Source organism: Scyliorhinus canicula, chromosome 7, assembly GCF_902713615.1.
Source record: "Scyliorhinus canicula chromosome 7, sScyCan1.1, whole genome shotgun sequence".
NCBI lineage: Eukaryota > Metazoa > Chordata > Chondrichthyes > Carcharhiniformes > Scyliorhinidae > Scyliorhinus > Scyliorhinus canicula.
The window spans coordinates 20,157,182-20,181,514 of record NC_052152.1 but is presented as its reverse complement, the minus strand read 5'-3'; the positions used below and the strand labels follow the sequence as shown (position 1 = coordinate 20,181,514).

Below are 24,333 nucleotides of genomic sequence, written 5' to 3'. Positions count from 1 at the left end.
AGGTTCAATTCCGGCCCCGGGTTGCTCTGTGGAGTTTGCACTTTCTCCCCGTGTCTGCGTGGGTTTCCTCCGGGTGCTCCAGTTGCCTTCCACAGTCCAAAAATGTGCAGGTTAGGTGGACTGGCCATGCTAAATTGCCCCATAGTGTTCAAAAGGTTGGGTTGCAGGGATAGGGTGGAAACATGGGCTTAAATAGCATGCTCTTTCCAAGTGCTGGTGCAGACTCAATGGGCTGAATGGCCTCCTTCTGCACTGTAGATTCTATGATCTATGATCCACAAATTATTCTAGTGCAACTTTATTACACCCCTTTAATATATCCTTCTTCACATAATTAGTCCAAAAAGTGCACAATGATCCAAGTGCATTCCCACCAAAGCCCTCCATAATAGCAGAAAGACTTCTTGAAACTCCAACTCCCTCTCAATAAAGGCAACCAACCACTTGACTTCCTAATTGTTAGCTGTAAATGCATGTTAACTTTCAATGGGTCAAGCGCAAGGACATCCAAATCACTTTACTCTTCTCGCATCATTTTCTGCTTTTCTACCCTCCCTACCAAAGTAGATAACTTCCCAATTCCTAACATTCCCATCCATATTCCCACTCACATAACCTGACCATATCCCTTTGTGTTTCTTTGTGTCCTCCTCACAGCTTACTTTTACACCTAACTTTGTATTGTCAGACTCGCCTTCATCAATGATATAGGTTGAAAATATCTGAGGTCCAAGCACGGATTCTTTCAGCATCCAACCAGTTACAACCTGCCAACAGAAAATGATGCATTTGTCCCTACAGACTGAACTTTCTGTTCATCCACGAATCATCAATAAATCTTTAAAAGTAATATGAAAACAAAATACTGCGAATGCTGGAAATCTAAAATAAAAAACATGAAATTCAGGAACTACTCATGTTTTTTAAAAATTCTTTGATAGAATATTGGAGCTGCTGGCAAGGCCAGCATTTGTTGCCCATCCCTAATTGATCCAGAATTGAGCGGCTTGCTAGGTAGATTCAGAGGGAAGTTAAGAGTCAACCACATTGCTGTGGGCCTGGAGTCACATGTGACCCCGACCAGGTGAGGACAACATATTAACTCCCTTCAAGGACATTAGTAAACTGGATGCGCTTCTGTGACAATCGACGATAGTTGTCACGGTTGCCATTAATAATAATAATCTTTATTGTCACAAGTAGGCTGACATTAACACTGCAATGAAGTTACTGTGAAAAGCCCCGAGTCGCCCCACTCCGCCGCCTGTTTGGGTACACGGAGGGAGAATTCAGAATGTCCAAATTAATAGCACGTCTTTCGGGACTTGTGGGAGGAAACCGGAGCACCCGGAGGAAACCCGCTAAGAGTAGCTTTATATCCTCAGACTATTTATTAACTAAATTTAAATTCCGCCATCTGCCAAAGTGGGATTTGACCTTGTGTCCGTAGCTCACTAGTCTGAGGTTCTAGATTACTAGTCTGGTGATGTTTCGGTTATGTCACAATCCCCCCCCCCCCCCCCCCCCCCCCCGCCCGAATGCCAGGTAGCAAGTGTGGAGAGAGAAAAAAAAGTCAAACCTTTTCATCGGAAGTAATTTTCAATCCATGAGTACCACTAATCTCATGAGCCCTATTGTTATGTTAACAACCTCTTGAGTGGCAACTTTACAACTGCCTTTTGAAAATCCAAATCTATCTGATCCATTGGGTTTCTCCTGAGCTATTCTGCTGGAAAAAGTCTAATAGATTTTTCAAACATGATTTCCCTTTAAAAATCCATGTTGACTCTGTTTATTTAGATTATGATTTTATAACTGCCCTGTTATTGTGCCCCAATAGAAGCACTTTCCCTATGCTGTCTGGTTAATGGATCTATGTCTCCTGTTTTCTATCTATTTTCTTTCTTGAACAATGAAGTTACATTTGGAATTCTGGAAGATCCTAACCAAGGTGCCCACTACCTCTGCAACCACCTCTTTTAAATCCTGAGGATGCCATCAGGTCCAGGGGATCTGTCAGCTTTTAGTCCTGATTTATTTGAATTCAAAATTCTTTTGCCCCGTCCGCTGCAAGATCCCCACGGGCGGGACGCGGACCATGTAAAGGTTCCATTGACCTTGGGCGGGAATTTGCAGTCAGTGGACGGGCCAGACAATCCCACCCTATATTGCATCCTCATAATAATATAAATTCACAAGCACTGGACCTTTAGTTCAGTATCATAACCAAATAATCCTACAGGCAGGTGAACGTATGCAATGACATCACTTTTTGGAGTAAATCTTGGTCCTTTGCAAATCATGGCTGCTCTTCAACCTGAATTCCCAAAAAAAAATCATCTCCACCCTGAATGTACTTAATGACTTAATGACTGAGCTTCCACAGCCTCCTGGGATAGAGGATTTTAAAGATTTACAACCCTCAGAAGAAAATATTTGTAAACAGCAATCAAATTAGTTCTTAGCAATTTTTCACACCAAAGACAATAGAAAATTGAAGCAGGAGGCGGCCATTCGGCCCTTTGAGCCTGCTCTGCTATTCATTATGATCATGGTTGATCATCAAGTTCAATACCATGATCCCGCCTTCCCCCCCCCCCATATCCCTTGATCCCTTTAGCCCCGAGCTATATCTAATTCCTTCTTGAAATTACACAACGTTTTGGCCTCAACTACTTTCTGTGACAGTGAATTCCACAGATTCACCGCTCTCTGGGTGAAGAAATTTCTCCTCAACTCAAAGAACAAGAACAAAGAACAATACAGCACAGGAACAGGCCCTTCAGCCCTCCAAGCCTGTGCCGGTCATGGTATCTGCCTAAACTAAAACTTTATGCAATTACGGAGTGCGTATCCTTCCATTCTCACCCTATTCATATATTTGTCTAGATGTCCCTTAAATGCCGCTATCGTACCTGCTTCCACCCCCTCCCCTGGCAGCATGTTCCATATATTTACCACCCACTGTGTAAAAATCGTGCCTCGCACATCTTTTCTAAACCTTTCCCTTAAACCTATGACCCCTCGCACTCGACTCTCCGACCCTAGGAAAGAGCATCTGACTATCCACTCTGTCCATGCCACTCGTAATCTTGGAGACCTCTATTAGGTTACCTCTCAACCCCCGGCATTCCAGTGAGAACAGACCGAGTCCATCTAACCTCTCCTCACAGCTAATGCCCTCCATACCAGGCAACATCTTAGTATACCACTTCTGTACCCTCTCCAAAGCATCCACATCCTTCTGGTAGTGTGGTGACCAGAATTGTGCACAATATTCCAATTGAGGCCTAACTGAGATCCTGTACAGCTGTAACATGACTTGCCAGTTTTTATATTCAACGCAGCCCTAAAAGGTGTACCACTTATCCACAAACCAGTTCTGGACCCTCACCCAAAATCCGGCATATATTTTCTGAATCTACCCTATCTAACCCTGTTGGAATTTTGTAAGTTTCGATGTGATCCCCTCTCACTCTTCTAAATTCCAATGACTATAGTCCGAACCAAATTAGTCTTTCCTTGTATGACAGTCCCGCCATGCCAGGAACCAGCCTGGTAAGCCTTCTCTGCACTCCCTCCATTGCAAGAACATCCTCCCTCAGATAAGGGCACTAAAACTGCACACAATACTCCAGGTGTGGCCTAACCAATGCCCTATGCAATGCCCTATACAGACTGAGATAAATTAATTCCACTTTCGATTTTCATCCTGAGCTGGGTTGAGTATAGATGGAAAAATGTTGTTGCAATCCCATATTATTACAATTTGTCCATGTGTAGCTGTGTGTTGTAATCCCTTAATCTTGAAGTTTTTTTCAGAATGCAATGGTATGCGTGTGTCAAGCTCGATTTGTGAAATTATGGGTCCAGTTATGCAGTAGCTTTGGTACCAGGCTCGTTCCAAGTCCCAACACAGTAAGTTGTAAAATTGAAGTCAATAGGTTTTGTAAATTTATGGACTAGCAACAAAAAATAAACATGAAGGATTTCTGAATGTCATACCATTGAATCCATAGGATCTCTACATTGCAGGAGGCTATTCAGCCCATCGAGTCTGCACCGAGCCAGGCAAACTCCCTCACCTATTCCTGCAACACCACCTAACCTGCACATCTTTGGACACTAAGGGGCAATTTTTGATGGTCAATACATCTAACCTGCACATATCAGGGGCGGAATTCTCCGACCCCCCCTGCAGGGTTGGAGAATCGCCCGGAGCCGGCGTAAATCCACACCCCCCCCCGCCGTGGCCGGAATTCACCGCCACCCGGGAATCGGCGGGGGCGGGAATCACGCCATGCCGGTTGGCGGCCCCCCCGCGGCGATTCTCCAGCCCGCAATGGGCCGAAGTCCCGACACTGTCAGGCCAGCCCTGCCAGCGTGGATTAAATCACCTCTGGTGCCGGCGAGAGCAGGCGTCGCGAGCGGGACCCGGGGTCCTGGGGGGGTCGCGGGGCGATCTGACCCTGGGGGGTGCCCCCACGGTGGTCTGGCCCGCGATTGGGGCCCACCAATCGGCGGGCGGGCCTGTGCCGTGGGGGCGCTCTTTTTCTTCCGCTGCAGCCACGGCCTCCACCATGGCGGGAGCGGAAGAGACCTTTCGGCCAGCCATTCGCGTCAGTCGGCGGGGTGCCAAAGGCCGTTCACGTCGGTCGGCGGGTGGCAAAGGCCGTTCGCGTCGGTCGGCGGGGCGCCAACCACTCTGGCGTGGGCCGAGCCCTTAAAGGTGCGGAGAATTCCGACGCCAGAGTGGTTCACGCCACTCCGGTACGCCTGGACCCCCTGCCCTGCCGGGTAGGGGAGAATCTCGGCCCAGGACACTAAGGGGTAAATTTTCCATTGCCAATCCACCTAACCTGCACATCTTTGGACACTAAGGGGCAATTTTTACATGGCCAATACACCTAATCTGCACATCCAGAGGAAACACATGTAGACACAGGGAGAAATGATAAAACTCTATGCTGACAGTCACCCAAGCCGGAATTGAGTCCTGGTCCCTGATGCTATGGGGTAGCAGTGTTAACCACTGTGCCACCTCCATACAACCTAATTGATTCACAATGTTCTTCAGGGAAGAGAGCCTGTCACCCCGAGCTGATCTTGATCACTTGTCTATTTATACTCTATCCCAAAGTCAGGAACGTGGCTGGTCAGTGATAATTTTACAGTGTTCAGCACTAAACCAAGGGGCTGGTTTAGCATAGTGGGCTAAACAGCTGGCTTGTAATGCAGAACAAGGCTAGCAGCGCGGGTTCAATTCCCTTACGGCCTCCCCGAACAGGTCCTGGACTGAGGGCTTTTCACAATAACTTCATTGAAGTCTACTTGTGACAATAAGTCATTATTATTACGCACAACACTTTGAAAATGAAGTAGGTCATGCCAGACTATAGAATAATAATAATAATCTTTATTATTGTCACAGGTACGCTTACATTAATACTGCAATGAAGTTACTGTGCAAAGCTCCGAGTCGCCACACTCCGGCGCCTGTTCAGGTACACTGAGGGAGAATTCAGAATATCTAAATTACCTAACAGCAACTCTTTCAGGACTTGTGGGAGGAAACGGGAGCACCCGGAGGAAACCCACGCAGACATGGGGAGATTGACCGTAATGATCATCTCAAACAAGCAAAAGCACAGCCATCGCCTTGCACTCCCATGGCTCCACCATTACTGAATCCATCCCCATCAACACCTTTGGGGGTTGTGGTAGGAGGAACCACCACTGAAACATACTGAGACCAATCTGTGCGGAATTGAGGCTGCAAGAGAGATATGGGTTAATCTCCTGATCCCTTAAAGCTATCCACTATCTTCAAGGAATGAAATGGAATATCTACCACCGGCCTGGGTGAGTGCAGTTGAACAACATACAAGAGATCTGACACGATCCAGAACAGAGCCATTCACTTGTTGGTGCCATTGCTACCAGGATTAATATTCTCCCCTTCCATCGCTAATGTTCACTGGCTTCCATTTAATCTACAAGGTACATGTCAGTTACTTAACCAAAGTCATGTTGGCAGCACCTATCTTACCTGGAGCCTTCACCATTGAGATAAACAAGAGAAGCAATGATGTGAGAACACCACAGCCTCCAAACGCCATGCCTCCAGCAATAACCCTTCAAGTTTAGTGCCATTGTGAGAACATCATCCGCACATGATACAGGAAGAAGACCCATCCTCAGCGTTTCAGTGTAACTAGAGAGGGGGAATAATTGTGGATCCGCGTGCAAAGTCTACACCCCAACATTCAATGAAAATCTGCTAAGGCGTGCATGTGTAAGACATCGCTAAATACTGAAAACCCAGCTCCATAAGAAAGTACGCATTCAAGACTGGTGGGCAGCAAAAAAAAATGTTTTTATTGCACAATTATCGGTGGAACGTCCCACAAACAGTAAATAAAGAAAAATCTTTTTTAAACCATTTGCAATCAAACAGCGATCAGTATCAGACTGACTGATGTAAAAGAGTCGTGGGACGGAACAATGACTTTATTTCCTGAAAGATCAGATGACAAAGGACCACTAAATTATGATACAAAATAGTCTGTCACTTTTGAAATAATGACAGAGTGCTCCTCTCTCTCCCTCTTTCTCCCCCCTCCCTCAGTGAGGGAGGCACGGTTACACAGAGAGATACCTCACATCTTGCAGGAGGTGTTTTCCCAATCTGGAAGTCCGAACATTATCGGCCAGGTGAATATTACCTTGTCTAAAAAAAATTTTAAAAGAGAAATGTTCACTTTAAATAAATTTGTTGTGTACTATCCAGTGCGGTCATTCCTTATTGTAAAAAATGTTAAAATGGGATTTTGTTGCTATTTGACAATTCAACATTGGCATGGAGGGAATATATATAAATAATATTCATCAGCAATACTCTTTCATTTGATTTAAGGAGGAGGACAGATCCTGCCGATAATGTTCCGCTGAAAGTACTTCCCCCAATTCTTATGTGGAAGAAAAATTAGAAAAATAGTTATTTTCTTTTTGAAGAAGAAAAGCTTCAAAACATTTCCCTGGGGAGACCTGTCATTTTGAGTCTCTGGACTGTGGGCGGAACTTGGACGATCTGAAGTATGAGAGCTTGCAATGGTTAGTTTGAGGGTTAACTATTGCTATTTTCAGAGTGTGCTATGGTCAGTTCGAATGTTTGTAAAGGTTGCTCTGCTTGCTCGCAATGGTTAATTCAAGCAGTTGCTGGAATTCATTTAAGAATTTACGCTGATTCGTTTGAGCACCTGCTATTTTTAACTTGCAATAATAATGTCAAGTTTGTAATAGCTATTTTGAAAGCCCCCAATCGGTAGTTTGTGAGCTTCCAATGGGTTAGTTTCAGACCTTGAGATAGTTAGGTTGGGAGCCCATAATGGTTAGTGCGACAACTTGCTTGCAATGGTTAGTTTGAAAACTGATGAAAATCCAATAACTGCAAAACACTGAATGAGGCACTAGGTTCACAGAGTTTGTGATTCAAAAACTGTTGCATTCACACATATCTGTGGTCAATAAGAAATGCATTGCTGTTGAGATTACAAGCTATGATCTTATCAATGCAGCACCTGGAGCCAACATGTCAAACAAGGCACATGGTGCAAATGGTAGCATTTAAATGTGTATTATTTGCGGCACATGAGGGCATTAACCTGTGTGTCTAATAGACATGGGCTCCTTGGAGGGAAAATGTATACTATTTTATTCAAATAATTTCTTAGTCCTCAGCATTCTTTAACATTGCTCCCATTATCAGGTATTTTGGTGCCACTGAGTGCGCTAGTGGGTTCCAACCGAGCCTCTAACTTGGCCACGTGAGAGATGGTTCATCCACTAATTCTCCATTTTTCTGTGAGGAAACACTTTTGCCTCTTTGATTGATACAAGCAAGATTGAGAACTTGGCATACATGAGAATCGCAAGCACAAACCCTCACCCTACTGTTCCATTGCACACTGTGTCAAAGTGCCAATTTTCCATCACCAGACACATGCCACCTGTTTGGCTACATTATGCACCTATGATAGAAAAGTGAGCATCAGCTCACCTCACCAATTATCCTGACTGCTTTGCACTGAGAAAGTTATATCTACACTAATAGTGGACTATTCACCAACTGCACTGAAGGTGATAAAGGATTCATTCCATTGCCTGCACACCTGAGATTCAATCAGCGAATCATTATAATATTCAATTGTGCCAATTTTATCACACCTCTGACTTTTCTTTGAGACAGTGATGCCAAAGGACATGATCACCACAGCTGTGGTATATGACTCTATTGTCAGTTAAGCTGGCGCATCCCCTTATACTGTGTGGCTAAGTACACTCAATAAATCTTGTCCAGCCAACATCTGGCTGCTCCAGTTGTCAGTGAGACCTGTTGTCTCCCGAACTCAGAGGTAAATTCAGATGAGGCAGGCCATTTCGTCCATGTGGCTCATCCTTCCAGATCTCCGAACCACATCTGGAACATGATCAAAACGGATGCCGAAATCTGTTGTATCCGAAAGGAAATAGTACTAAGGTGTTGTTTATTTAGACACAGGCAGTGTTCAACCAGAGGATGGAATGATTTCAAAACCATATTTTTTTTTCTTTAATGCACCATTAAACAACCGTCCGGTCACCTGACAATTCTTACAGGCATCTGAGTCTGACTTCATCACATCAAAATGTTCTGCAAAACTCTCTCTACAATCTTCAAAATGGTCCTTTCTTGTGCTTTCTGTGGAGGAAAATCTAAACTACTTGCTATTGTTAATAACCTGGGCAGAATTCAGAATCAAATCAGCATATTTATGGACTGTCACCTCCTCCCAAGCCCAATGTTGGATATTGGGATGAGGGTGTGGGTGGGATTAATATTTTTTTACAATATTTGTAACCGAGGGAAAGTTAATTGAAGAAACTTTATGGTTCCACATCAGAAGCAATGTGAAGAGAAAAAAAATACTCTTTCAAAAGCACACTTTGGGTATCTTGGCTTGCTGCTATAGAAATTTACAGACAGCCCACTCAAAAAGCCAAACCATCTCAGCTAAACCCAGAGGGGAGCAGGCCCCATCGCAAGAGGTGTAAGGAAAGGATCTGGAAACCTCGACGGTTTTACATCCAAATCCCTTCAGAGACTGAAGCACTCTCACTACCTGCTGAGGAGGTGTGCAGGCGTGTACCCGTGCATTGAAATCTATGTCAAACTCATCCCTGGTCACCCGACACAAAAATCAGGGCCAGTTTTCAGTCCCTGAACATATTCATTCTGCTTTCCTTACACAGGAATTAGACCAGTTTTCCTTTGCTTCATATTCCACAATTCCAACTGTTTATAATTCATTGATTTACGTTGTCAAATCCTGTTTCTGCTTGGTGAGATTCTGTTTTTGGAGCGGGGGTTTCATTCCACATATGCTAGCTCGGTTTCTGTGAAAAGTGGCAGTGATTTGACAATAAGAAAGCCTTTCATTATCAAATAACATTATCTGTCACCCCCTCAGAGCAATAGTTGCCTTACATCACCATTCATCCTTTTGTATAATAGTGCATATATATGTATCTATATATATATATATATATATCTATTTTTGTTTTGTTTTTGTTGTTCAAAATGCTTTTTTATTATAACAACAAGACTGAAAAGTTCCGCATGAGGCAACTGTTAAAATTTAACATCAGAAAATACACACATACACACTATGTAGCAAAGAATTAAAGGTCACCAAACTTTGGTTAGAACTTGAAGCCAGAACCTGTCTGACTAATGCAAGCTTCAGGAGGTAGACACACATGTAGCTGGAACATCAGTTATTATTGGGTTTTCCTTCTCTTTCTCTCTCTTAATGTTTGTTTACCTAAAATAAATTTAGACCCATTTACATTTACACATAGAGAAATATATATACATGTATGTATACTATATATATGTATACCACATATATAGTACATGTGTATATGTATATATACATACATATGAGCACAGATAATGCATATATATGGACTGTAGATCAACCAAATCAAGGAAACATAGATGCCAAGCTTTCCCTTTGATACCCAGCCTTGTGGGTTCTTGGTGTAATGTTACTTTAAATAGATTAGTTACAATTCAAAAAATACTTAATAATGTTAATCCTCACCCAAGTGGACATTAGGGAAAAAAATGAAATTGAGGGAGTTTCACCACAATGGGCCGAATGGCCTCCCTCTGTGCTGTGTCATTCTATGATTCTACGTCTAGCTAACTGTAAAAGGTGCCGTGTGTACTTGGCTGCAAACTCTTCAATCAATCAGTGATCGCTGTTTCAACAACAAATGTTTGCTCTATTTTTTTGTGCAATAGTTAAACCGTTCACGTCTCATTTTAGCGGGTGGCAGAAATTGGTATTTTTTTTCTCTCTCTCATTGTGTTTTTTTTGCTATTGTCAACGTCCTCGTATTCTGTCTCCATGCATTTTGTAGGAAACAAGTAGAAACACCATGATCTGTGCATATCGGACAATCAGAGGGCTTGTTTAAAAAAAATGCACAGACATTCAATTGCTCAGACATGTCACACCCTGGATCACAACAAAGTCTGATTTTTTTTTTATATTTTGGCAAATCTTTGATTATAAATATTGGAATCAGTAAAAAAGGTAGCTTTAAATCGAACTATTTACAGCCTTGTACAGACATGCGGTTGTTATACCAGGGTGTAGGACTTTGCGTAAGGGTTGTTTCCTTGCTTTAAGTGACCACGATTGTCCAGTAGAGATTCTTGGGAGCTGCTCAATTTGGGAGCTTTGCCACGGTCTGCCCCTTCCCTCTGAGGTAATGTTGACACGGTGCTTGATTGCCATTGCTGTGTGTCCCTGGTAGCTACTTCCACTGGGATTGGCTCCATGACCTGTGTGCGTTTCAGGGTGCTCCTTCTCTGTGGCTCCAGACAGGCATGCCCTTGACCAAGGTCTCTGCTGGGAACCGCTACCCCTCGGTGAATCAGGAAGTCCACCCTCAGGTATGGCGGAAGATGCATAAGGTCACCTGTGTGGACAATAATAACAGGATCATTCCTGCACATGTAAGACAGTCATCAAATCGTAGGACCATAACACACAGGAGGATTCTATGCGGCGCTTGCTGGCTCTTTGAAAGCTTTTTACAATTCGTCGTCATCTCCGGTTCTTTCACTAGAACCATGACATCTTCTCCAACACAACTATTTATAAATTTCCTTTTTTGAAGTTACTATTGAATATCCCTCCACTACTCTTTCAGGCCATTCAAAGCAGATTGTTAGAGTTCACTGGATGGGGTTTACTGGTCCTTCTGACCGGAAGGATCTTCCGGTTCGCCTGTCGTTTATTTACAACTTACCTTAGATCTGTGTTCTTTGGACACTGAACCTTTTATCAGTGAAACTCGTTTCCCTTATTTACTCTACACGATTTCCAACAGCTCCATCAAACTTCCCAAATACCTCTACCAAACTTCGCAAATACATCTATCAAACTTCCCAAACACTTCTATCAGACTTCTCAAATACCTCGACCAAACTTCCCAAATTCCTCTATCAAACTTCCCAAATACCTCGACCAAACTTCCCCAACACCTCTATCAAACTTCCCAAATTCCTCTATCAAACTTCCCAAATACCTCGACCAAACTTCCGCAACACCTCTATCAAACTTCCCAAATACCTCTATCAAACTTCCCAAATACCTCTATCAAACTTCCCAAATACCTCTATCAAACTTCCTCAACACCTCTATCAAACTTCTCCAGCACCTCTATCAAACTTCCCAGATACCCCTATCAAACTTCCCCAACACCTCTGTCAAACTTCCCAGATACCTCTATCAAACTTCCCAAATACCTCTATCAAACTTCCCAGATACCTCTATCAAACTTCCCAAATACCTCTATCAAACTTCCCAAATACCTCGACCAAACTTCCGCAACACCTCTATCAAACTTCCCAAATACCTCTATCAAACTTCCCCAACACTTGTCAAACTTCCCCAACACCTCTCACAAAGTTCTCCAGCACCTCTATCAAACTTCCCAAATACCTCTATCAAACTTCCCAGATACCTCTATCAAACTTCCCCAATACCTGTCAAACTTCTCCAACACCTCTCACAAACTTCTCCAGAACCTCTATCAAACTTCCCAAGTACCTCTATAAAACTTCCCAAATACCTCTATCAAACTTCCCCAGCACCTCTATCAAACTTCTCCTGCACCTCTATCAAACTTCCCAGATACCTCTATCAAACTTCCCCAATACCTCTGTCAAACTTCCCAAATACCTCTACCAAACTTCCCAAATACCTCTATCAAACTTCCCAAATACCTCTATCAAACTTCCCAAATACCTCTATCAAACTTCCCAGATACCTCTATCAAACTTCCCCAACACCTGTCAAACTTCTCCAACACCTCTCACAAACTTCTCCAGCACCTCTATCAAACTTCCCAAGTACCTCTATAAAACTTCCCAAATACCTCTATCAAACTTCCCAAATACCTCTATCAAACTTCCCAAATACCTCTATCAAGGCCTCTATCACCTCTATCAAACAGTTTTATTCATTTACAAAGCCATATGTTCTCTGATCACTTCAACTACAAAGACCTCGCTATCTGTGCATACAGAGAACATTACAGAATCAAGCGTCCGATGGCTAATTAATGGTCACCCTCTGGGAAGGTAGCCCAGAAGGGGGCTCAGTGCCCAATCTGGAGTCTAGGCCGGGTCGTCATGCGACATGTGCCTTGAACAGAAAAAAATCTAAAGGCCCCCTCCTCTCTCAATCTCTCCACCGTTCTACCTGGAGTTTCCAAAAAAAGATAATAAATTACATCAAAAACATGTAGGGGCTGCCACCTTCAACAGCTGAATCTGCCGCTCCATTCAGTCATGACCTTGGTGGCAGACCTTTTCTTCTGCCCTTGTACCACTTCGCCATTGCTGCCATGAAACACTCCCAAACCTTTTTTCCTCCAGCACCCGCACAGTGCAGCGGCAATGAAACATTTCACACAACCTGCTCTTTAACAAGCTCGATAACTTATAATTGCCGACTTAAATATGGTGGGCGGGCTTCCAATTTCCACACCCTCTCGCCTTGCAGTATGCAGGAGGCTGACATGATGATGTTGTATTGCTGACACAGACATCATCACGCCGTATGTGCCGGGGTGGGATGGTGGGGGGTAGGCCCGTCTGATCCACGGCCCTGAAATCCAGCTCTTTGTGTGTGACTGAAAAGGGTGTGCAACTGAGCTGAGGCAACTGGCACTAAATAACAGCTTTTGAAGCTCTTGACCTCATTCCTAGTTGGTAAGCAAATGCAGCGGAATTCTCCATCGGCGGGTCCTCTGCTCCGCCGGCAGCGCACCCACGCTTGTTAGGTGAATTGGACAGTCTGGACATGCCAATTGCATGGGGTGGCCATAATGAGAAACCCCATTGGCCGGCTGCGGGAAGGGAGAATCCCATTGCCAACGGGGGCCCGCGTGACGGAAAATGCAGCTGGCGGACTGGAGAATTCCGCCATGAACCTAAAAGCAAATGGCTTTAGTTGTGTGCGGACATTCTCTAACATAATCCCCTGCTCTTTCTCATCTCAATCAGCTTCAGCATCATCAGTGTAGGAATTCATACCAATAACAGAGAGAATAACAAATTGCCAAGCTTATCGTCCTTCATTACGCCATGAGCACAATTAAACAAGAACAGCAACGTTTGCTGAACTTGCAATAAATGGGAGACGCACATCCGTTAACGGCTCTAACATTTACATTTGGAAAATTCCTGAATAAAAGATGAAGGAATGATATGAGCAATGCGACATAAGAGCTGCTAACTGCCTATAAAGTATCTGAATACAAACTACTTCATGCATTTTTCAGGTTGCCTAAAGATCCCGTTCTCGCTCCTACCTACCAATGTCTCAACACTATACTCGTTAGTGAAATGAACACAAATGCTTGAGAAGCCTTTAAGACCTCACTTTGATGTTGACAATCAGCACAAAGTCCTGTTTCCCGAAGAACAACCAGACCAGTTCTCCGTGATCTGCGTCAGGTTAAAGGGAAAGGACATTCTCTCGGCTAGATATATCATTCTTAAACACTTACCGACAGAGTGTCTCCTTAAAAGAAATCCTCGATAATAAAACTCTATCATGGAGCCTTCCATATATTTATTTACATCAGGATAGGATATGAGAATATACATGGGTGGCTTAAAATAAAGGAAAATTAATAGACACATGCATACATCCTGTTTTTAAAACAAAGGCAGCAATAGTTTTTGTGATGCTATGGAACCATACAAAAACAACAATAACTTGCATTTATATAGCAACTTTAACAGAGTAAAACCTCCTGAGGTTCTTTGCAGGAGTGTTATCAAACAAAATTTCCCACTGAGTCACATATGGGACACTGGAACAGATAACCAATAGTCAAAAAAGTGAGATTGAAGGAGCATTTTAAAGGAGGAAATAGAGACAGAGAGGTGCAGAGGTCTGGGGAGGGAAAACCAGATCAGGTGACAGTGTGGCCCTCAATGTTGGAGCAATAATATTGGCGATGTGCATGAGGCCAGTGAATGGTGTCTCTCTAATCTGGCTCACTGTGGTTTCATTCCACATCCATCTTAAAAGTAGGGAACATTTTCCTTACATTTTCCCTGTGCCTTATGTGAAATTGATAGTCCCTCAGTAGAGGGAAGGGAAAAACGAGGCAGAATTTCGATGCTGCAGGAAATGATGTCGAGATTCGGCCTGCAAATGCACAAACGTTGTTATAACAATGAGGGTGAAGGAGGGATCTTCCCAATGTTCTGTTTCAATCGTGAATCCCAGTGTGGGGGTGCTGGGATGTATCCCAATATTCAGTTGTCGGCACACCTAGTAGACAAGTCTACATCCCAGTGTTGGCCGGTGTTTGCGGGGGGTTGGGAATACTTGGGGCATGGCATCTCTATACAGGGCAGCACGGTAGCATAGTGATTAGCACAATTTATTCACAGTTCCAGGGTCCCAGTTTCGATTCCTGGCTGGGTCACTGTCTGTGCGGAGTCTGCACGTTCTCCCCGTGTCTGCATGGGTTTCCTCCGGGTGCTCCGGTTTCCTCCCACAGTCCAAAGATGTGCGGGTTAGGTGGATTGGCCATGATAAATTGCCCTTAGTGTCCTAAAAGGTTACGTGGGGGTTGCTGGGTTACGGGGATAGGGTAGATACGTGGGCTTGAGTAGGGTGATCTTTGTAAGGGCTGATGCAGACTCGATGGGCTGAATGGCCTCCTTCTGCACTGTAAATTCTAATATCTAACATAATAATCTTTATTGTCGCAAGTAGGCTTACGTTAACACTGCAGTGAAGTTACTGTGAAAGCCCCTAGTCGCCACATTCCGGCGCCTATTTGGGTACACAGAGGGAGAATTCATAATGTCCAAATTACCTGACAAGCACGTCCTTTGGGACTTGTGGGAAAAAACCGGAGCGCCCGGAGGAAACCCAGGCAGACACGGGGAGAACGTGCAGACTCCGCACAGACAGTGACCCAAGCCGGGAATCGAACCCGGGACCCTTGTGCTGTGAAGCAACAGTGCTAACCACTGTTCTACCGTGCCGTCTAGCCCGGTGTCGGAGTGTCAGGATACTGTTGCGCAGACCTGCCGTCACCCACTACCTGGAAGATCGACAGGGATCCTGGGAGTAGGCTGTGGGGAAACCTTCGAGAGTAGCAAACCTCTTCAAGCTGAACTGCTGCTCCGGTTGCATGAGGGAACAATGAGTGAATTAAATATGGGCGATGAATCAAGAATGCTTTCTGCGGATGCCCGAGGCTCTGAGCTCTCTTACTTGGAAAGCATCCTTCCTAGAGCCTTTGGCTGCATATTTTTCTCTGCTTAGCTGGATGGTAATCAGGCCTAATTTAGAATAAATATATGATGGATTAAGGAGAGGTTACATACCAGGAGGATAAAATATGGATGATGTTGGCATAAACTACAGTTGAAACAATCCATAATTTTTTTTTCAAGAGCAGAAATGAGATTGTTTTTGAAAATGGAAATATTAAAGTATTTATGAGGAATGGGCAAATTTGTGTATGACTGAGAATGGGGTGGCTAAGACTAACACGCTCAGCCTGACTCCCTATGTGCAAATGGTTTATTCTGAGCATGGATTCAAGGTAGTGTGAGTTGAGACTAATCATTCAGAGTGTCTGTACATTATTTCTCTGAGATTTTCCACTGAAGTAATGGTGAATATTCCCCGGGGAATCGAATAGCAATGAAGTCCCAACATACAAACTACATTTAAGGTTACATTGCTTAAATGCTGCTTTAACTCCTTTGTGCCAGATTCCTGAAGTTTACGAATCAGCCAGAATGCACCAGCCATAAATGAATGATCGGCCTTTACCTGGCGTATGCTGAGATTGTATGAGGAACATTGGAAGAGGAATAGATAAGGGCTGGTTTAGCACACTGGGCTAAATCGCTGGCTTTTAAAGCAGACCAAGTAGGCCAGCAGCACGGTTCGATTCCCGTACCAGCCTCCCCGGACAGGCGCCGGAATGTGGCGACTAGGGGCTTTTCACAGTAACTCCATTGAAGCCTACTTGTGACAATAAGCCATTTTCATTTCATCATTCAGCCCCTCGAGCCTGGGCTTCCATTTAGAGAGATTATTGCTAATCTTTATCTCAACTCTATTTAATCTTAACTCTATATCCCTCACCTAACAAAAAACCTTCTGATCTCTGTCTTGGAATGTACAATTCTCCTAGCCTTCGCAGCCTTTTGGGCAAAGGAATACCAGATTTTCATTACCTTGGGTGTGGAAAAATACGCCCTGATTTCCCTTCTGAATCACCCAGCTAATTTCATGTTTACGTCCCCTTGTTCTAGATTTCCCTGGCAGCGGACACAGTTTCTCTTCATCCATGCTATTGAATCATTCGAACATTTAAAACATCTCGTTCGTGTCACCAATCAGCTTCCGCACTCACGAGATCACTACCGACGTTTATGCAACATGCCCTCGGTTGATTTAACTCTCTGAACGCCAGTATCAGTCTAAAACTGTTATAGAAGCTCCCTTGGCCTCCGAAAGCCACTGACTGTCACATTCCAGTCGGAGCAGACCGGCTGCTGTTAAGGCATGGCTGATGGTAGTTGCTGAGCTTCCCCTAAACCCGGAAGGGAAAATTTAAATAGCTGCCAAAATGTTTTTTTTTTGCAATATGTATGGTATGAGTGGTTCGGCATCATATCCAGTGTGTGCAGTGCGAACCCATCACCAGCACTGCTGGAAGATTGGACCATGCTGACCTCTGTCTTGTTGCTTCACATATATGACAGCAAAGATCTAACCACCCATGATTTGTGTGTCTTTAGTGCATCAGAACTCTGAAATCATAGCTAGCTACTGCAATTTACATGTGGAAAGACAAACATCCCTTTCACTCTGTTTGGTATTTAGGGGATCTATCTTTCAAGCTGAGGATAATCAGTGCTGAGGAATGGAATATTACTTCACTTCTTCATCAATGTTACTCTCCACGTCACATTTATCCTGGGCTAGGTACAGAGTAAAGAATTATTCCCCACAGTAAATGGTCAAAACCCAACCACAGAGCAACACCAAGATGACATTTTTCATACCAAAAAGAATACAGGCAATTATATCACATTTCTCATAACCTCACGATGTCCAAAAACAGTTTACGGTCAGTGAGGTGGTTGCTGAAGTGTAGTCATTGTTGTAAATGCAGGAAACGTGACGGCCCGTTTACAGTTAAAAAAAGCAAAGGGGCGGATTTTGTGGTTTGTGTCGTCAGTGGGATCTTCCATTCCTGCCGAATGTGACCCCCACCCGTCCCCTCCCCTTCCCATGGCGGGTTCCCTGGTGAAAGAAACGGGCGAGCCAAACAAAACATGGTGGTCGGTGAGGCCGGAAGATTCCGCCAGCAGTCAATGGTGAATTTCCTCTGCTGCCGCAAAAGACATTGCGGGGAGGGGCGCGGGGAGAGGAGGGGTGGGGGGGGGGCTCAAAATCCCATCCAATGTGATAACGTTCGGATAATTTGTTTTGTTATTGATGTTGGTTGAGGGAAGGTGATTGTTCAGGACACTATGGGGCAGCTCCCTTGGTCTACTTCAAAACAGGGGGGACCTTTTCTGCCAACCCTTCGGGCAGATGGAGCTTTGCTTTAAAGTCTCACCTGAAAGATAATGGGCTGGATTCCCCGCTGTCGGGATTCTCCGTGTCGCCGGCAGGCCGGGGATTTCCCGACGGCGTGGGGTTGCCCACAATGGGAAACCCCATTGGCCGGCTGGAGAGATGGAGAATCCCAGGGGCACGCTGCACCAGTTTTCAGGTGCGGCGGGATGGAGAATCCCACCCGATGCCTCTGACAATGTAAGCACCCTCAGTACTAACCCAGATGTTCTGCTGAAGAATCTGGAGAGGGGCTTGGATCCACAAGGTTCCTTGGTTGCAAGAGTGCAACCAATTGAGCCATGGCTACCACACTGCGCCTCTTGTCATCTTTGTGTCTCATAACCCACGGCTGTTAGTCAAGGTCTGAATTTTAGAACATAGAACAGTACAGCACAGAACAGGCCCTTCGGCCCTCGATGTTGTGCCGAGCAATGATCACCCTACTTAAACCCACGTAACCTGTATACCCGTAACCCAACAATCCCCCCCATTAACCTTACACTACGGGCAATTTAGCATGGCCAATCCACCTAACCCGCACATCTTTGGACTGTGGGAGGAAACCGGAGCACCCGGAGGAAACCCACGCACACACAGGGAGGACGTGCAGACTCCACACAGACAGTGACCCAGCCGGGAATCGAACCTGGGACCCTGGAGCTGTGAAGCATTGATGCTAACCACCATGCTACCGTGAGGCCCCTAATTTTAGATTGTTTCATGCTACAGTTCTGTGGCTTCTTGAAACTCATCTCATGTGGAACTTTTCATAGCCAGAAACAAATGAAAAAGAGATTTTGGCCTCATTAGTCTTGTCCAGATCCGAACCCATGGGCTGGTTTAGCACAGTGGGCTAAACAGCTGGCTTGTAATGCAGAACAATGCCAGCAGCGCGGGTTCAATTCACATACCGACCTCCCCGAACAGGCGCCAGAATGTGGCGACTAGGGGCTTTATTATTACTCTCCGCCCCAAGGTGGATTCTGAGGCAGCGGTGGAGCATAAAATTGAATGGATGGTATTCTCCCCGGGAAACTGCCGCCCGAATCCGGACGCATTTTCAAGCTTGGGCGGGCAGGGCCTTGGGTAGGAAAGCTGTCCTTTCTCTTATTACGGCCCTTAAGTGGTCACTTACTGCCGACTTAGGGGTCTTATCCTGCCCAACCTCAATTTTTAGACTGGTGAGAGAGGGGAGGAAAGTGACAAAAAATCTTTCTCCATCTCGGGTGGGAAGGGATGGGGGGAGCGCCTCACTCTGAAGGCTGGGGCACCCTCTCCCCTGGATCGTTGGAGCTCCGGGATATCCACCGCCGCCCCCTCGGGTGTCCCCTACCCTTCAGCCCCCTTTTCGAAAGTCCCGGGACCTAGTTCCATGCAGAGCGCTGCAGTACCACTTCTGGCCACAGCAGCGCTACGCCTGGCCAGGTTGAAGAGCTGTGGGGCAATCTGATTGGCCGTCAGTTCTCATGGATGGAACTCCCCTCCAATGGTGGATGGATGTCCTGCCCACTGCCAATCAGCACTCGAGTGAGGGTTAAATGGCAATGGCACTCAGAGAGTCAGCGGCTGCGTGTTCGACGCCAACTCTCACCATCCTTAAAATTTTACCCATGTTTCAGAGGTAAGAGGTGAATACAGTCAATCGCCCCAAACCTCACCCCTTTTAAACTCAGGGTGATTAAAGATTCCAAGGTTTGTCAGAAATGAAGTACATTTCCAGCACCTTTTTGATGGAGTTACTTTTAAGTACTCTCGTGTCTTCTTAAAACTGTCATTTGTCTGTGACCACCAAAGGTCAGCATTAAAAGATTAGAGATGTGGAGAGAAGAATAATATTTGAGTGATGAAGGTCCCTGAAGGAGTGAGTGGTGGGTGCTTTCATCGACACCGATAAGCGTCCTCTCACTCTATTTGACAAATGTTCAAATAAAGCAATACCAATAAACCAAACTTGCTAAAAAAAACAAATAATCCGATCAAAATCTGCTAGGCCTTTAATTCCATTAGAAACTCTTCTTGCCTGACATTTCTCTCTCAAATGATCATCGGATTATTTCACATAGCCTGGGTTGAGATGGGCCTTCGATAGGCCAACTAAGATAGCAAATAAGGTCAGTAAAATCAATAGTATTATTGGGATTGAGGAACAAGAAAATTGAGAAAGATTTATCTAGCGTCTTATCACATCTCAGAAAGATCTCAAAGTCCTTCTCACAATAAACGATCGTGACGTGTACTGGCTGTTTTACAAAGCAGCAGTCATTTTGCATGCAAACAACACGGAGATGAACAGCCAGCATCTGTGCTTATTAAGAAAGGAATGTTGGCCAGAGAACAAAAATATAGGGCTGGATTCACCGTGTTTGAGCCTAAGTGCGGAGGATCGGTGGCGTTTTATGTCAAAACAATCGACGGCGCCCCCTCACTGATCCTCCGACCTGTGAGGAGCTAGCAGCCACTCCGCATAAAACACCCAGCTCCCATGATATAAACGGTTGGAGAATGGCCGGGTCCCTGGCCGTGCATGTGCGCGGCGACGACCTGCAGCTGTCGCGCCAAAAAAAACATGGCGCCGGCCGTGCGCGGACCCGACCTGCCTGATAATGCCCCCTGGCCACTCCCCACCAGTCCTGCCAGAAGCTCCCCCCGGCCAGCAACACGGCTCCCGCCTGACTGTGGCGGTGCTGGACATAGTCCGCAGCCGCCACTCCGAGTTCCTGATCGCTGAGACCACACATGAACTGCATGGTATCGGCAGCACGGTAGCATGGTGGTTAGCACAATTGCTTCACAGCTCCGGGGTCGCGGGTTCAATTTCCAGCTTGGTTCACTGTCTGTGCGGAGTCTGCACGTTCTCCCCGTGTGTGCGTGGGTTTCCTCCGGGTGCTCCCGATTCCTCCCACAGTCCAAAGATGTGCAGGTTAGGTGGATTGGCCATGATAAATTGCCCTTAGTGTCCAAAATCTCCCTTAGTGTTGGGTGGGGTTACTGGGTTATGGGGATAGGGTGGAGATGTGAGCTTGGTATAATGCTCTTTCAAAGAGCCGGTGCAGACTCGATGGGCCGAATGGCCTCCTTCTGCACTGTAAATTCTATGGTTCTACCCCAACCCCCTACCCCTACCCCTACCCCTACCCCTAACCCCCCCGCCCCTACCCCTACCCCCTCCCCCCCTCCCCCCCCTCACCCTCCCCACCCCTCCCCCCCTCACCCTCCCCACCCCCCCTACCCCCTCCCCGCACTCGATGTAGGTGACTGAACGGCGTCAACCATCATCAATGGTTGACGCCGTTATAAACCTACTTTGATTTTCGCCGATGTGACCCTTGGCCACGTCGGCGGGACTTCGGCCCATCCGGGCCGGTGAATTAAAAAACTTTAAAAAACAATGGCATCCCGCCGGCGCCAGCCATTTTCCGAGGCGGCCGGCGGGATTTGAAGAACGCCGTTTTATGGTGGGTGAGTGAATCTTTAACATGGCGGGAGCGGCAATATCGGCGGCGCCGGCCGATTCTCCGACCCTGCGTGGGGTTGGAGAATTTCGCCCCAGGAAAGCAAATGTCGCGACTGACCGATAAGGCGTTCTTTTTCATAGAACATACAGTGCAGAAGGTGGCCATTCGGCCCATCGAGTCTGCACTGACCCATTTAAGCCCTCACTTCCACCCTATCCCCGTAACCCAATAACCCCGTCTAACCTTTTTTGGTCACTAAGGGCAATTTATCATGGCCAAACCACTTAACCTGCACGTCTTTGGACTGTGGGAGGAAACCGGAGCACCCGCAGGAAACACACGCAGACACGGAGAGAAGGTGCAAACTCCGCACAGACAGTGACCCAAGCTGGGAATCGAACCTGGGACTCTGGTGCTGTGAAGCCACAGTGCTATCCACTTGTGTTACCGTGCTGTCCTTATTCTGATAGAGCAGAGAGGAAGAAACTATGGGGCTATCTGTGGCTATTTCAGAGGAACAGCACAGACGCCAATGGGATGAATGGCCTCCTTTTGCATTGTATGGCTCCATGATACAGTGTGCATTTTAGGGAACCCACACACTACACAAGATGTGATCATGATTGGACTGGAAATAACTCAAACAACACGATTAAAAAAATTCTGGGGTGGAAGTAATTTTGAAAGGGGTTAGGCAAGTGAGATTAATAGATTCAAAATACCCAGCGACGTGCTCATTAATGACATCTTTGTGCCCAAATAGTCCCACTGCTCTGGAGACATTGATCCACAGACAGAGCTATCATTAGTTTCACAGCAGAGAACACGATTGCCTCAGGTGGGTGTTGTATTTGCAGCCTGTGCTGTTTGACTGAATTTTACAACAGTAATATGACAACAGCAGAAAAATGCTTGGGCAAAAGCAAACCATTGCCTATCCCTTTGCTGATCACAAGCGGGGTGGCCCAGAAACCAATTACAAAACAAAACCTTGGTCACCTTCTAAATATTTTATACTCAATGATCTTACTCAAAGCTTACAGCTGAATTCCAGTTGTTCTGACTATATTCCGGTTGGTTAGAGAGATGTGGGTGACTAGAAATAGTCTAGGGAGGTGAGCAATAAAGGGTCATCTGAAAGGTGAAAATTCACATCATTCAAATCTGAATAAACTCGATTACTGAGCAGAGATCATTTTCCGTTTTGTATCTGGAAACCCTACCACATTTCCATGAATTAAACACTTATACATCACCAAGTCATGATGGATCACCCCAATACACACTATTAGATCACCATTGATTGTCCCATGCACACCACTAGATCGCCATGGGTCACCCCATATATATCATTAGATCACAATCGATTACCCCATGTACATCACTAGATCACCATCAAACTCATCCATACACATCACAATATCATCACGAAACACCCCACACACATCACTAGATCCCCATTGATCACGCCCATGCACAACACTTGGTCACCATCAATCACACTGACACATATCACTAGATCCCCATGGATGCCACCCGTCCACATCACCATTGATCATACCCATCCACACCATTAGATTCCCATGGATCACCCCATACGCATCACCAGATCACAATTGATTACCTCCATGCACATCACTAGATCACCATCAAACACATCAATACACATCACAATATCACCACGGAACATCCCATACCTGTCACTAGATCATCATTGATCACACCCATGCACATCACTAAGTCACCATCGATCACACTGACACACGTCGCAAGATCACCATGGATAACAACCGTCCACATCACCAGATCACCATCATTAGATTCCCATGGGTCACTAGATCACCCCATATACATCACTAGATTACCACAAATCATCCCACCTGCACACTAGATGAGGAGGAATTTCTTCAGCCAGAGGGTGGTGAATTTGTGGAACTCTTTGCGCAGAAGGCTGTGGAGGCCAAATCACTGAGTGTCTTTGAAACAGAGGTAGCTAGGTTTTTAATCGATCAGGGGTTATTGGGAGAAGGCAGGAGAATGGGGATGAGAAAAATATCAGCCATGATTGAGTGGTGGAGCAGATTCGATGGGCCGAGTGGCATAATTCTGCTCCTATTTCTTATGGTCTTTTGGTCTTATGGTCTTATTATCAACCACCTCATCACTAGATCACCATCAAATGCACTCATACACATCATTAGATTACCATGGATCACCCACATACATCACTGGATCACAATTGATTACATCCATGTACACCACTAGGTCACCATGGGTCACATCCACCCACATCACTAGGTCACCATGGGTCACATCCACCCACATCACTAGGTCACCATGGGTCACATCCACCCACATCACTAGGTCACCATGGTTCATACCCATCGTCCACACCCAGTTCAAAAATGTTCAGCTAATGTAGTTTGGCTATGCTAAGAAATTGTTGCTCAATGGCCAAAGGTGTGTCGGTTAAGTGGGGTTAAGGGGATAGGGCGCGGGAATGAGATTAGGTCGGGTGGTCTTTCAGAATCGATGTGAAGAATCGATAGGCAAGTAGCCTCCTTCAGCACTGTATTGCTTCTTCTTCATACAGACTATTAGATTTCAATGGATCACACCCATGCACATCACTAGACCACCAG

General features: G+C 45.5%; 1 protein-coding gene across 2 annotated transcripts in view; it reads right to left on the bottom strand.

The window, feature by feature from the left end:
- Positions 1-6,357: 6,357 nt before the first annotated feature.
- Positions 6,358-24,333, bottom strand: part of LOC119968768 (Down syndrome cell adhesion molecule homolog) — a 658,909-nt gene continuing 640,933 nt past the window's right edge. For both annotated transcript variants that reach the window (XM_038801471.1, XM_038801472.1), the window contains one exon: positions 6,358-11,031. In XM_038801471.1, coding sequence (XP_038657399.1) covers positions 10,691-11,031 — 341 coding nt within the window. In that variant the 3' untranslated portion in view covers positions 6,358-10,690. The remainder of the gene's footprint in view (positions 11,032-24,333) is intronic.